We start from the raw sequence: 16,223 nt of genomic DNA on the forward strand, positions 1-16,223 counted from the left end.
GCACGCACACACATACACACACACAGGGCTATTACAGCCATACTATAGTCCTTTTAATTCGTCTGTCCACTAGCAAAAGTAGATGTGGCTCATATGTAAGTCTGTGGCACCTGCATGTTGTTAGTTTGTGATTGCGTGAAGATCAACTTTATATTTTCGGTGATAATCCTCAAACCATCGTATATGAATCACAAACAGAAGATTTGCATCGATAATATACCATACAAGGACACGAAGAAACAACTTGTATATCAAACAGTATAGTCTGATGGGCTTTAATAAAGGGGATGTCAAAAAGATTTAGATAGTAAAAGAGCCAGGTAGGATGCGTAGCAATGGTTTTAAGTTAGGCAAATTCAGATTCAACAAAGACATAGGCAAGAATTGATTCACCAATAGAGTGGTAGATGAATGGAACAGGCTTGGAGCCATGTTGTGGGTGCCAATACCATCGATACATTCAAGAAGAGGTTAGATAAAGCCATGGATGGCGAGGTAAGGTGGGGTTGAGTGTACAAGAGATGCCTTGTATAGGCCAACCGGCCTCTTGCAGACTCCTTACGTTCTTATGTTGTTCTTATGTTCATACTCAAACGATCTATATACATATATATATTTTTTTTTTTTTTTACATTGTGGCCTATTGCGCCGGTTGGCTTCTTCCCGGTGGATCCTGATGGTCGGCCCAAGGCTTCTTCACGGTGGGGCTTGATGGTCAGCCCAGCCCATTCTGGCGCAGGCGAGTGTTTATAATGGCGCCATCTTGCATTGGCTCAAGCTGCCCTCCCGGAGCTCATCTTTAATCCTAGAATCTAGAGTCTGGGTTGATAGGTGGTCTTCTGGACAGCATGTGAGTAGTTTTAAGCCACTCGGCGGCAGTTGAAAAATCCCAGCTTGGTGGCATCGGTGGCATCTCATTGGGTATTGCATTCATATTATTTCATCTCATTCATGTATAAATAACATTAAATAGCCTAGCATTGCATTCAACAGTTATTATTTACTATTTACTAATTTTGATGTGTTGCATGTATAAATAACATGGGTAGCTTAATATTTTAAATAGCCTAGCATTGCATTCAACAGTTATTATTTACTATTTCATTTCATATTTTCCATTATTAATCTTTATTTACATGCAGTAAATGAGGCCCCATGTGCCTGAGGGGCGTAACCCGTAATATTGCGTTTTGAGTAATTGCGCGTTAAAGGTATGTAATGAAAGTTTGTATGTAATAGTACAAAATGCATTATTATCATATATCAAAATAATCACCAAGTCTAGGTCTACCATTTTATGCATAATGAGTAAATTTTGTTTAAATAAAATTTAAGTAAAAAGTTGGTTTTTTTACCCTATTCTGTAGCCAACCCTAAAATATTGCAATTTTTCTAATTTAGATATACAAGATAAAAATATACAATAATACATGCTCTGTGTGTAAATTTCAGCCTGTTAGGTACATATTTTGAGCTTTTAAGAAATTTATGAAATTGGAAAATACGTATAATTTATGTTTTGAGACCTTAAAATACCAGTAGAAATACATAATTTTGATTAAATAATTCATACTGATAAAGTTTGAGTATTCACCATTGCCGGAGAAGACTATGAACTTGATGGACTTGAAGGGGGGGGGCAGCGTTAGTTGGTGTCAGGGTCATTGGGATCAGGGTCATCCCCCTGATCACCGCTCCACACCTGAGTAGGTATCTGCTCCTGAGCTCTAAATAGATCCATGAAGGAGGATTGATACGATGGCTCAACGAACTTGGAAAGGTACTTAAGGTCTCTGACCTTATCTGCCTTCAGTTTGACACCATGAGGGTACTTTAATGGGAGGTGAACAGTCGAGAGGTTGAAGTGAGGGTCATAGGTCTGCCCTCGGCCTTTCTGGAACTTGTTGGGGGCGGGTGCATGCATATCACTATAACCAGGCTTGACCATTATCCCTATCATGTACTCCTTGTTGACAATGAAGACCCTGCCATTCTTGAAACATGCTCCAGTAAAGCCCGCTTTGGTGACATGGTTCTGCAATACATCAAAGTCAAAGAAGTCCTGCCTACTCATCGCCACAACCTTGAAGGGGTTATTATCATGGCACGAGGTCATTAGCTCCATGTAATTCGGAGTTGTGTAGACTTGTTTTCCTCTGAGTTTACCCTCTAAGAACCCAAAGTGACACCAGCGCGTAGGAGTTAAAAGGATGACTGAGTCAGCTGGCAGGAAGGCGAGCGCGCTTATTGGCTGCAGCGGGGTGTGTGTTCCGAGCCAGCTCTCCCATTGGCTCTCGAGTCCACCCCTCTTCCACACCTCCGCAAACTTAACATGATGTTTTGATCAGATGAAAACACGTGGTTTCAACCCTTCATACCACGAACACAGAGCTGCTTTTTGCCTTAAATTTACCACCACGTGGTTTGTGAATGCCTCTGGTGGCCAGAGCTGGCAATAACTCAAAACCGCCAATTTTTGGGTTACACCCCTCTGGCACACGGGGCCTCAAATCGTTAAGATACCCTTTATTAGCACTTGCAGAGCCAGATGTCTTAACTGAAATGAGCTATCAATCAAAGAATTTGAAAAACCATAGATCATTGGAGAATGTGAGCTACGAAGGTTCCTGCCTGCTGGCTGGTTTCTCTGTGCTTTGAAGGCGCTTGCTGTTGTTGTAAACAAGACAAACATATTCCCTGCAACTCTAATATACGACTTTCCAATTAGGGAAAATATTTTCTCAGGTTGTTTTAACTCACTCACAACTATTTGCCATGCCAAATTTGGAAAATAAACATAATTTTCCCTGAAGGTAAAAGGGAACATGTTGGGTAGACCTTGCCTTCCCTTCGTCTCTCCCGCAAACCTTCGTTCCAAAAATGCTAGTGACTCTAGGTGCACATCGTCCTTCCCTTTGATCTTTATCGCTAAACCTTCATGACTCTTGGTACGGGCTTCAGCATCCTTCCCTCCCCTTCATGAGCCGTCACCCGGCAAGGGTTTGTGGTCCCTCCTCGAAGGGACGTACGTGCTTGACCATGACTGCCTCCATATAGCCCGTGTCCCCACCCGGGAGGTGGCAAAAAAAAAAGGAACAAACAGGAAACAGGATGCTCGTATACCAAGTCACTGCTTGTAAACTAAGGCATTTTTTGTGGGATTTTTTGCTCGTACATCAAAACACACGTAAACTAAGGCACTCGTAAACCGAGGTTTGACTGTATTGTTACTCTTGTCTTGCTGGGTTCATGCTATACTACTAGTTTCTCACACCCACAGGACATGAAGACATGTCCCCAAATGCATACACAAAAGAAAATGAAATATCTGCCTTGAATTAGACGGATTTGAAAACAAAATGTAAGACTTAAATAAACAAAATTGAAGTAGAGCCAAAGTTTAGAGGCTAGGGCTTCACTTCCTTGAAAAAAAATCATGAAAACTCAAGAACTTCAAAATGTGCAATTATTTGCCCTGCTACTTGTGGTAGTCAACTATTTTTACAAATTTACTTTTATGGCTGGATAGATAGATATAGATAGATAGATATACACAGATGGATAGACAGAGATAGAGATAAAGGCAATAGTAGTATTAAACAAATCAACAAGACTTATTTACAAAGTCTCTCATGCTGACAACTCAACATCATAATTTCTAAAATAATAAGAGGATGTTCAGGAAGATGGTTCGGTCCATACTACAGCCCTGGTGAATGAATGGTGATAACAAGTGAAAATAACTACATCATGAGGGCAGCAGGAGCAGCAGAGAGGAAGGCTCAAGAGGAAGGTGCCAGACATAGTTAAACAATGAGACTTGAGAATGAAAATGAAGATGCAACAGAAACTGTAACTAAAAGAATGGGATGGAAGAAGCTTGATGCACCCCAAGGCACTGGGTGCACCCCCTTCACACGCCCATGTCACAGTTAGAATACAGGTATGTTGGTATTGAGGGTTCACAAGGACTCGTTCTTTGGGTTATATATAATTATCTGTCAACAGGAGGTGGTGTCTGGTGCCTCACGGGCACACCAAGAGTCGTCTACACCCCAGCCTGACACTACTCTACACACACAGTATATGGGGTTTGTAAATGCTGCTGATGTAAATGAGCTGCCTAATGCAACATGGTTTGCTGCTCTCCTAACCGATCACCCCAAAGACAAGACTCTTACATTGACAGGCAATGGCGCAGTGATGCGGTCGTTGTACTTGGAGGGGTTGGGGGTAAGGGGTAGCTGGCGGTGGCCGACGTCCTGTGGAACTTCTCCTTCAGGGCAGCTCTGTAGTGTCAGTTTAACACACTGGTTGGCAGCTGAGGAAAGAAAAATCATAAGACTTTTCATTGTAATGGAAAAACAAGAAATACTATATTGTAAGATTCTTCTCCATCACTCTACTGCAAAGGCAGACAAATTTTTCATGGAGGACCAGATGAGACTTTCAGGAGCAGCACATGGCCACAGGAGTGTCAAAAACAAGAACCCAAAAGTGACTGTATGCAAGAACTTTATTGAAAACCATTCACATCCAATATATGAAAATGAACACCACATCCAAATCAGAGAGGTGTTTAGGGACCCTCCCATGTTGAGATGAAGTTCCTAAGGTTTTTCCCAGCACCCATCATAAGCTGCACAATCCCCTGATACAAATACACAGTGTAGTCATGCCCGCCAGTAGTCAGGGTTATGACCAGAACCTCGACCACAGACTTTTCCCTCAGTTTTGTTTTCACCAGAGGCAAGGTTGTACAGGGAGGAGTTGCTTGCCACAACCCAAATCCAGATCAAGGATTAGGCTGACTGTTAGGTTGACTGTTAGCAGGGATGCAGAAACCCTATAAAAATTGAATATCCCAGCTATCCCAAAGATTCAATCAATCTGCCAATGGGGGCATATGCCAGGGGGTGCATCACTTTGCCCACCCTACGACACCAAGCCTGGGGGTCCCTCCAGGCAAGTTTCCATGCAGGACCCCATCTCACCCAAAGTACATCCTGGCAGGATCTATTAACTTGTTCAAGTTAAAAGCCACAAACTCTGTGGGCATCCCCTTAGCCTCCTCCACTCAGGATTGTCTCTTACAGAGACAACCCAATGAGTAGGGTCAGCTTCTGGGTGGCATGCCACATGTCCACATAGCCGGAGTTGGTGTTGACAGACCATGCAGGTAATATATGTTAAATCAGTCTCATAGAGTAGTTGCCGTTTTGACACAAAGTCATTCCAGTGATATCTCATGATTCTGTGAAGACACTTATAACAAAAAGCATCACTCCACCTCTCCAAGTCACTATTTAGTGTTCATGTCTCACAGCCATAAAGTAATACAGGGAGTACAAGCGACTTGAAGATCTGGATCTTTGTCTTTCAAGCACAAGTATTGACAACACCATATACTCGTGCTGAGCTGAACCAAGCCAATCCACCATGAGACTTCCTGGTGAGACCCACTGCTGTTCTGAACTACACTACCAAGGTATGTGAAATTTTCTGAGATCTCAATGTCCTCCCAATACCAAATCCCAAAGATTGTTTAGATATAATGATAAAACATGATGCCATATACAATGGAAGCATAATCAATAAACATATCTAACAAACTGGGACTGTGTATTGAAAACTGTGTGATCATCATATCAAAAGAAAACAATTTATGCTACTGACAAGTTAAATTAAATAGCAATTATGTCAAATATCAGTAATGTAGAATGCACACCCAACCACCAACGGACTGAGCCTCACTCTCAGCTCTGGTCTGTACTTACCAAGCCGAGTGCCAGTATAAAAGAGACAAAACACATAATTAGTAAAGAAGGAAGCTCATGCATAGGTGGCAGTTTATAGTTTACAATCAAATTCCACAAATTAAATTATATCTTGGAGTAAAATGACCATAATGCTTATTACAGTTAATAATGTAAAATCTGACAATATAATTCACTTATACATACTGATCAAATTAATTGTGTTCTTTCTTACTTAAACCAAGCAAAAGTCACAAAACATTACCAGCACAAAAAAAAATGTGAATTGTACCTGTAAGTTTAGTTTGATGGCATGATCTCGTTCCTCCTGAAAAATCTTTGTTGTCATCACTATCATCCTCCTCCCCCCTATGTCCTATAGACTGGAGTCAAACTAGCCACCTATATATATAAAACAAGTTAAGCACACACTTATGAGACCAGAAGACACATCACCAGGATGGTTTTCAAGTTAAGAAGGGAGTGCTGCCCTGACTTACTCACTCCTCAATTCAGTACAGCCAAAGAGTTACCAACTCTCTTCTCTCACTTCCACTATCCCTAACCACCTTTTTCAAGATCATCCTTACCTACTTTGCCTCCACTTTCACAGTTTTCACCCTGCTTGCCCAACTCAACCTTTCCAAATGACCCTACCATTTTGCATACCTTCCTCTGCTACCTTTACCCCTCACTGTCATATTCTACACCTACCCCTCTACACCCTGCAAATTAGCATGATAAATTCCACTCCACTCACCCTTGACTTCTTCCTTTTAACCCTTAAAGTGCAGGTGTCGACAATAGTCGACAGCTGGTGCCTGGGCTCAAACCGCGGGTGTCGACAATAGTCGACAAGGCATTTTTTGACTTAGCATGCCATCAAATTTAATTTGTTTGTACTGAAGTAGAGCAAGCTCATCCATGCTCCCTTGACTAATAATTGGTCAGTGTATGCCTTGTGTTACTTTGAGAAGATGTCCGCTAGCAGTGACATTTCAAGTAATGGACTGCTTACTGTTTTGATTTTGCGGTGCCCTTGTCATTAAGCTTCAAACTTTGGAAAAATCAACCGCTATGTTGCGAATCTCCATAACTCCCTTATTTCTGGGGCTACAGTAAAAGTTTTGGTATCAATCGACAGCAAAATGATAGGGCTATATTTTTTAATTAACGACCGGGCTTGAAAACCAACTCGAAAGGGTAAAAAATTGAATAAACTCACAAAAAGCGACTCTGAAAAAACTATTTTTGAGTTCCCAACCTTGAAACCCACTCATTTTTTTAATTTCTAAAAACTTATTTAACAAATGATTTAGCCCTGCCAATGTGCTTTCCAATATGGTGCATAACATTTCCATTCTCCCAGTAGTTTCGTCGCTAGAGCTCGAAACGTAAACCCTGTCGAGAGCGATTTTGACGAACTCCAGACACTTTGCCGTTTTTGTCTAGTGTGGCCTTGCTATTGCTTCTAGAAGGCAGTAATTTGGCATGTAGCCCCTCTTGGCAATGTAGTTTGACCAATTTAAAGGATTTTTTGATAGCTCGATTCCAAGTTCGTCTTCGAGCCGTCACAAAATAGCCTGTTTTTCAGCCCTTTTGCCACGATTTGGACACGTCCTAGTTTTTTGCTTATAACTTTTTCATTTATTTAATGCTTTCCATTTTTTTCTGATTATTAATCTGTATTAAAAGAGCTTCCATTTGCCACCAAGCACGCCTTCCAAGCTTCAGTAATTTTCGCTCGAGCTCAGCGCGTATAACTATGTATCTGTCGATGCTAAGTGACTAACTGGCACCTCTTTTGCCCCTTAGACAACTCCGTGCTAAAAATAGTCTACAGTTCCTGCCTACGCATCATGGCGTCTGCAGAGCGATTATGTTCCCTCAGCTGATCTGTTTGGGCGGTCTTTCTTTAATTTCTGCTCATTGTGTATCCACTGATATACGTGATGTTCTAGAATCTAGATGAACCAATATCTTGTTCACAGGAGTTTTCAAAGGAGTGGGAAGAGGAAGTTGGAGTTTTTGGGGAAGCATGGAATTCCAGCCAAACAGTCTGTCCAAATCATAATCTGATTTCACAGTTGAGTTTTACAGATGATTTTCTACAACTTTTATTCAATGAGATTCATTCCAGAATGAAAAACTACAAAAAATATTTTACAAGTTTCACTGCAACTTTGTCTCTCTGTAGGCAGTAAATTTCCAGGTCAAAGATTATAAACTATATTTTTCAGACTCCAATGCGAAAAAATGAGCAACTTTTCTTCAATAAATTTTCCTGTACAAGGAAAAACTTGGAATTTGGGGGGAATCATAGAATTCCAGCCAAACGGTCAGTCCAAATTATAATCTGATTTCACGGTTGAGTTATACGGATGATTTTCTACAACTCGTATTCAATGAGATTCATTCCAGAATGAAAAAAAAAAAAAAAAATTTACCAAAATTATTATTCAAGTTTCACTGCAAATTTGTCTCTCTGTAGGCAGTAAATTTCTGGGTCAAAGATTATAAACTATATTTTTCAGACTCCATCGTGATAAAATGAGCAAACTTTTCTTCAATAAATTTTCCTGTAAAAAGTTGGAATTTGGGGGAAATCATGGAATTCCAGCCAAACAGTCAGTCCAAATCATAATCTGATTTCACGGTTGAGTTATACAGATGATTTTCTACAACTTTTATTCAAAAGTTTTATACAAAAATTTACCAAAATTATTTATTGAGTTTCACCACAACTTCGGCTCTCTGTAGGCAGAAGATTTCCAGGTCAAAGGTTATAAACTATATTTTTTTGACTCCACTGTGATAAAATGAGCAACTTTTCTTCAATAATTTTTTCTGTACATCGCACCAGTAAAAAGTTGGAATTTTTCCGGAATCATAGAATTCCAGCCAAATTGCGGTTTAGAGGGGTTAAGGGTATGTACTTTACAATGATACTTCATTCAGTCACGTGAGGTAAGTAGAAGTGAAGATATAAAAGGTTGAAGTGAGGTATGTTTTTGCCTGCAAATGCCCGCGTGGGAGGACAGGCATGGCAAAACATGCCCGTGCTTTAAGGGTTAACCCCTTGACTGCAGATTTCCTACAAGAAGACATCACCAAGCGACAGGAATGGAACAAAAAGTGGCTGCTACAATTCAATGAAGAAAAATGTAGTTATGCATCTTGGGAGGGGATATCCAGCATACCAATACCACATGGGAAACACTCCACTATCAACCACAGAAGCAGAGAAAGAACTGGGACTATATGTTACCAGGCTACCAGTGAAAGCGAAATCTGTGTCAATCACAGTGGACGAGTTAAACAAGCATTAAACAAATCTTTATTCATCATTGTTCACATTTTCTTTCCTCACAGCATGTTGTACACTAAAGTTTCAACAACTGAACAGATCCCTCGTTACTCTCATTCTCAGAGCTGTCCTAATGTCTGGGGGATCAATGTCTTTGTGGTGTACAGGTTCATAAGCGAGTTAAATTATAAGTCCCAGTCATGGTCATATTAATATCAGGAGAGCCAACACAAAAATTAGAGGTGGATAAGGATGCTGTCTGAATTTTTTGTATAAAATTACCTTCCATTAAATTTTATCTGTCAGTAGGGAGAAACTATGCACTATTTGGGGTCAACTGCACTTTGGGAGATTAGTAAGATTATAATTCATATAAATTTACGACGGTAAAAAAAAGGGGAGAATTAAATTTTATACTAGAGATTTTAAGCTGGTGTATCCGGCTCATGTGGCAGATAAGTGACGTCACGTGTTAAAGCCTCGAAGCTTCATTGCAACTCACATTACATACACTTGAGGCACAAAGCCCAGCACTTGGACATAAGACACCAACCCGTCACCACCTGCTGCTCCACGAGTTAAATTACCGTCTCCCCTTTCCACCACCTTTATGGTTTTTATTTCATTGTACATATGTAAACAAGTACAATGCTCAATGTAGCATGAATATACATTGTCCATGGCCTACAAGAGGCAGGGAACTTAACCCAATGACCCCCATCTCCACTACGCTTCACCCACTCCATAACCAAGCATGCTGAATACCTCTGGTGTCAATAGACCACAGGACCCTTGCCCTTGAATGAAAATAATCTCTATGCTTTTGGCATTTTCTGCTCATCACACACACTTTGAACCATATCCACTAAAAATATCAAACAAAAATGTGTTGAGTTTGCAGATATATGACACACTTGATGTGAAGAGATACAACACATTTAAGTTAGGAGTTTGGTATCGTCTCTGCCAGTTCTTTTCCACCGTTTCAAATGCCGTCTATATACAGGGGCCTTGTCTGCCCTCATATGGAGTATGCATCTCATGTGTGAGGGGACTCAACACACACAGCTCTTGCTAGACAGAGTGGAGTCAGAGGCTCTTTGTCTCATCTACTCCCCTCCTCTTTGTAGCAGTCTCTACCTCTTAAATTCTACTGCAATGTTGCATCTCTTTCTATCTTCTATCGATATTTTCATGGTGACTGCTCTTCAGAACTAGATGTAAGTTCACCACAAGTATTTGGGTTGACAAATGTAAACCATCAACAAAATTCACCTCTACAGTGCCTGCTGATGGAGTCCACAGTGGAGTAAGTCCTCATGAAATACTTTCAGCATTCTGAACGTTTAACACCAAAGCCTTAAGAAACACCTTCCAGATGACTACCTATCCACACATATGCTTTCTATAGGAGCTACAAAACATGTTTTCTATACCACAGATGACCAACCAGGCTCAAATCACCTTCCAGAACTTCAGCAGTCTAACCCAGCAGATTCACACACACAAAAAAAAACCTGAGAAAAACACCCTGAGAGACCTCTCACTCAGAACACTCTGTACAAACTAGATGGGCTGCCTGGCAGTAGTAATACTTACACTTGATGATCTGTACCACCTCCCTGTGGTTAATCTTGGACACTATTGTCCCATTGACTTTGATGATGGAGTCGCCCTTCTTGACACCAGCCTGAGCTGCAGGTCCTCCTGTTGGGGTAACATTCAGTGATGCACTACATTTATCAGATTCTAGTTAGTACTACCCTGTAGCCAATAAGAATAATTTAAGCATTATGTCAAAGTTGACTCGGAGTTCTTCCTTAAGCTGCCTCTCTATCTAAAGGTCTGACAATGTGTTCCCTCTTGAAACTAGCCTTCCTGAGGGAGCAACCAAGGAATATCTCCAGCTCCCCCTCTTCATACACTCAGGGCAACATCAACACACCACTGCCTCTGCAATGTATTCTTTAATGCTATCAATCCACATGGCTGCTTGTCTCCCAGTCACAACATGCCCTTCCAATTTTCTCATACATCCCTTTTGCATACTATTTTGCATTCTCATCACATGCTAGAACAATCTCATGTATGTATTACATTTTACCCATTCCAACACTGAATATGCAACAGACTTCATTCCCTTACATACACCACAGCGTGTACTGTATCGCACTCAACCTCCACGCCCCATTCCACGGTTCTCTCATGCAAGGCCCAACAACTTGTGACACAAATCATCCGTCCCACACTTCCATGAATCACACACCTTGCCCTAAATAATACACACCAGGTCCAAAGGCTTCTTCCTGCACCATGATAAATTTTAAGAACTCCCACCCACCAGAGTGAGTTCATACAACCTGTGCAGTAACCCAATGTGTTCAAAGAATTGGTTCCACACCATGGACTCTTTTAAGAGGAGCGTATCAGAACACCTCGCCTCCCAAAATTGACCTCTCTTTCAGCCACTCCTCTGAACTCTTTTAATAGGAGCAGTGATTTGCAAGCTTATTTATCATTGTTTTCTTTTTTCTTTTGCCCTTGAGCTGTTTCCATCACTGTAAAAAAATAAAAGAAATAAAAAAAATGGTGTGCCCAAACAGCATAGTTAGTTTAAACAGTATGACCCAACTCTCACTGAACCAAAGGATGCATATCAAACTACCAGCACACACACATTCTACCCTACCTCCAAGTGAGCAAACACAAGCTGTACCAAATCACATCAAGCCCAAACCACCTGCTCTGTGCCACTCTGAGCCTCTTCCACACCCCCAAGCACTCAAAGCCAAACCAGTGTATCCTGACATAAAGCAGCTGACAACTCAACTGAGCATGAGCCAAACACACCACTATCACAATCACCACAACCACCATTATTTACCATCTTTCACGTCCTGCACGATGACTGGACTCTCGCCCGACACTGTGAGTCCATACCCATGATCGCCCCTGTGGATCACCACATTCCGCAAACTGCTGGAGTCGCTCGGTCGGTCATCATTGCCCTCTTCTATCAACTCCAGCCTGCAAGATAACCACAGTATTAGCACTATGCACATATGCACACATACACACAGCCATGATCTGTGAACAATGCCTTAATGTCACACTTTAATTATAAATTTCCTGTCACCGTTTATATTTATCACCACTACTTAAACCCCTAGACCATGGATTTCGTACAAGAAGACATCACCAAGCTACAGGAATGGAACAAAAAGTAGCTGCTACAATTCAATAAAGAAAAATGTAAAGTCCTGCACTTTGGGAGGGGATATCCAGCATACCAATACCAAATGGGAAACACTCCACTCTCCACCGCAGAGGCGGAGAAAGGCCTGGGACTACATGTTACCAGGCTACCAGTGAAGGCCAAATCCGTACCAGTCGAAGTGGACAGGTTATGACCAAATCATGTTTCTACTAATCTGTCTCCTTGATAGACTTGGACAACACCAAACAAATTCTATTTCCACCTTCATTAGCAACTGAAACAGGGCTGCCTTGATGTTTTTGCATTTCTGCATTCAGAACAACACACTCCTTGCATCCTCAATCTGATTGTTTCAGTGACTGGATTACTCTGTACACCACCAAGCGTCATTAGTCCAAGAAACTATGGAAACCTAACAAAGAAGGCAAACTCTTTAGGTAAAAAGACTGAATACATTACCACTGACAGCACTTATTCACACAGTAACTGAACCCTATTTGAACAACAGAAATGTTTAGTCTTTGATTTTAAGGCAGCCTGCCACATCAAAATACAAGAATTCCTAAAAACTCTATCACTGTAGAAAGTAGCTTCATGCTGACAGACATTAAGCCAGACAAGAAGTTCAAAATGTTTACCTTTAGCATGGCTACTACAAGGTAAATATTGGATGTGTTGTAAAACTTTGATGTAAGTTACAATAGTATAAAATTTCCAAGCAATCAATTTGATGCTGGTTGTTGGAAAAGGTAAAAGTAAAGTTGGAGGCATACACTATAGCTGCACGTGGCCTTGGTGCTCATCTCCGTCACATTGACCCTTGAGCCTGTGGTGGGTTAAAACCATAGCTGGGCGTTATCGCGATAAGTTATCGCGATACTTTATCACTGATAACAAAATCGGGTTATTGGCCATCCGCTACTTATTTAAATACAGTCATCCCCCGCCGTTCGCGGGTATTTCGTTCCCGGACTTCGGCGCGATGCGCGAAACCGCGAACGGCGGGACTATAACCCTATGGGAAAATATGCATTTGGGGAAGTCACCTCTGACACGTCATATAAAACATGTTTTTTTCGTTCTTTTTAATGACTGAAATGAGACAAGACCTTGTTAGACACTCACCCTGGGGTCAAAATTTAGTAGCACAGAAGACCCAAAAGTAGCCCAATTTGCGATAAGTAGCCCAATCTGGCAACACTGCAGTGTGGCGGCGCGTGAATTTTTTTTTTTTAGGATAATGTTGCTATGAGAAAATCTCGACCAATAGCAGTCGTCCCTGAGTGAGCTGCTGGCCAATAGGAAAGCATGACGTCACAGTCTAACCGTGACGTCACTCAGGAGCAACCTAACGTCCATTGCCCCGCCTCCCTCCTCTCTCCCTTCCCCCCTCCTCTCTGCCTCCCTCCCTCCCTCCTCTCTGCCTTCCTCCCTCCTCTCTCCCTTCCCCCACCGCGCGGCCTTCCGATTTAGCGTCAATGCATCGTCATACGAATCTGGGGCCAGCGTATAGGGGGTCACAATTAGTTGACCGCGAATACGCGAAACCGCGATGGGTGAGACCGCGAACGGCGGGGGGTGACTGTATATATCGGTATCTTCGTTACCTTTGTAACCAAACTAGCGATAATCGCTCCTTTCTTCCGCCTCTCAGAAAAAAACGTTGTCTCCTCCCTACACGTGGCCCGGGCACCCGGTCTTGTATGAAAAAACTTTGGGGTATGAAATATCTTCGGTGAAGAGATTTCATACTTAGATCATCAACATTAAAATACTAGGTTATTTTTTATGTTAGACTCAAAAATCAATATATCAAAGAGAAAAATCATTTAACTTTGCCCAAAAAATTATTATTCACTGCCTCAAATTTGATATTTCATATTCATTTGTGAGCATGCCATGGTATTGAAGGCAACCGGTGTTATGGTTTTTGGTGACCCATCGTCAAAATACTGGTCTCTCGTGAACTGCGCATGTTCAGACCAGTAAGCGTAGCCCTGTACAGTCTCACAAAGCTTTTTAACACATTAAGAGTTGCTGGAAGGGTGCATCAGACAAACAGTACCACCATCCTCGCTGTTTCTAGAACGACACTTTGTACATATAAATACAACTCGTCCAGAGTGTCGCTCTAGAAACAGCGGGAATGGTGGTAGTGGTACTGTATGGCTGATTCAGCCTTCCAGCAAATCTTAATTATGGTTAAAAAGCTTTGTGAGACTGTGCAGGTCTACCCTTGCTGGTCAGAGCATGCGCAGTTCACGAGACCAGTGTTTGTAAACAAAACCACCAGCTTTTGACGATGGGGACGCCATTATAGGTACATGTCAACGTGTGGTTTTCAGGTTTTGTAAGTTTTCTAAAATACAGATAATGAAAATTTGAGTTCATCTATGTTTTTTATTTGAAATATCAATATAGTATCGTTTTCGCCTATCAGACTTATCGCTAGCTAGTATCAGAATTGTGGATTTATATTGGTTATCGGTTATCGCCTATATTTGTGTCACCAGTTAACGAATATCGGTTATCACCGATAAGGTTTCCCATTATCAGTTATCGGTTATTGGGAATAAGGTTTTCTGTTATCGTGCCCAGCTATGGTTAAAACCCATTACCCCGGGACACAGGGCCACATCCAGGTTACCACAGTTTATCTTCCCCAGGTTTCCCCAGGTGCCTATTTATTGACCACCCTGAGAAGGAGGATGAAGAGCAGGGTGAGCTGCATACCAACTGCCCAGACCAAGACTTGAGCCTGAGCCAGTGGATTCATAGAAAGGGCTCAATCTTAGCAGACAGCGCTTCTGCCTTCTCATGACACTGGAGCATGTGATGAGACTAGGGCTAAGTCAACTAGGGTACAGTAGACTTTTAGCATTAATCCCTTCAATACGGTGACGCTGACACCGGCGTCACCGTATTGAAGGGGTTAATCCTCTTCTAAACCTCTTCCATTTCCTCTTAACCCTTTCCATCCGTGATGCAGACATCGACGTCACAGTATGGAAAGGGTCAAGAGGAAATGGAAAAGGATTAATCCTCTTCTAAACCTCTCAATCCTCCTCTAAATTCCTCTTAATCCTCTTCCATTTCCTCTTAAAGAGGTTTAGAAGAGGACTAACAGTGACGCCGTCGGACGCTGACGTCGGCGTCGCCGGAGTGATGGGGTTAATCCTCTTCTAAACTTCTTAACAGGAAATGAAAGAGGATTAATCCTCTTCCATTTTCTCTTGACCCTCACTATACTGTGACGCCGACGTCTGCGTCACCATATGGAAAGGGTTAACAGCTAGTGAGTCTCTGAAAAGCACTGTTTAGAAAGCAAAATGTTATTTGTGTGACATCACAATGAATGTTAAAAAGGTTTATTGGTGCTGCCTCCTTGAAAATTTCATCCATTTTTGTCTCTCTGAGGCCTTTCTAACTTCTGTCAGTCACAGCCCACCTAGTGTTTTGAGCCCTACTGAAATATATCTTGGCCACCTCAACTCTCTTCTTCATCTCCTCTACGTTTCCCTTAATGTTATGCACTATAGGCTAGTTAGTAAGGACAGCTCAGTTTCCTCACAATATCAATGCTCTATGCAACGCTCTCAATGCGTTCCACACTTTCTTCTTTATGCTTGACTGCGTAAACATGCTACTTGAGGTATTAGCTTTACTCTTTTTTATCATCTTTGAAAGTTGCTGGGCACTCATGAAGCAAGTCACTCCCTCCACCACCTCTACCCTAGCCCCCGGAGGTAAAAAAATATAGAAGCCATTACTGACCACTGACCCTAACAATTATAGGTTATAAAGGTCAGAATGTCACATGTGGGCACAACTCTGTATTTCATGTTAGAGGGTGTAAGTAGGGATGGGTAAGTATATCAATATGAGACAAATGAACAGTACCCATGAAATATTAATAATTCAAAAACAATTATTTATTGAAAAT

General features: G+C 41.6%; 1 protein-coding gene across 5 annotated transcripts in view; it reads right to left on the minus strand.

Moving 5' to 3' along the window:
* The window catches only part of LOC126983507 (rho guanine nucleotide exchange factor 11-like), a 106,554-nt gene that overhangs the window by 73,194 nt on the left and 17,137 nt on the right, over positions 1–16,223 (minus strand). For 4 of the 5 annotated variants that reach the window (XM_050836259.1, XM_050836284.1, XM_050836275.1 and 1 more), the window contains exons 2-4: positions 11,948–12,090; positions 10,663–10,770; positions 4,182–4,321 (exon numbers count right to left, since the gene is read on the minus strand). In XM_050836259.1, coding sequence (XP_050692216.1) covers positions 4,182–4,321; positions 10,663–10,770; positions 11,948–12,090 — 391 coding nt within the window. Of the gene's footprint in view, positions 1–4,181; positions 4,322–10,662; positions 10,771–11,947; positions 12,091–16,223 lie in introns of those variants that run through there. The other variant, XM_050836289.1, reaches the window with a different exon arrangement.

Source organism: Eriocheir sinensis, chromosome 5 (genome assembly GCF_024679095.1).
Source record: "Eriocheir sinensis breed Jianghai 21 chromosome 5, ASM2467909v1, whole genome shotgun sequence".
Classification (NCBI taxonomy): domain Eukaryota; kingdom Metazoa; phylum Arthropoda; class Malacostraca; order Decapoda; family Varunidae; genus Eriocheir; species Eriocheir sinensis.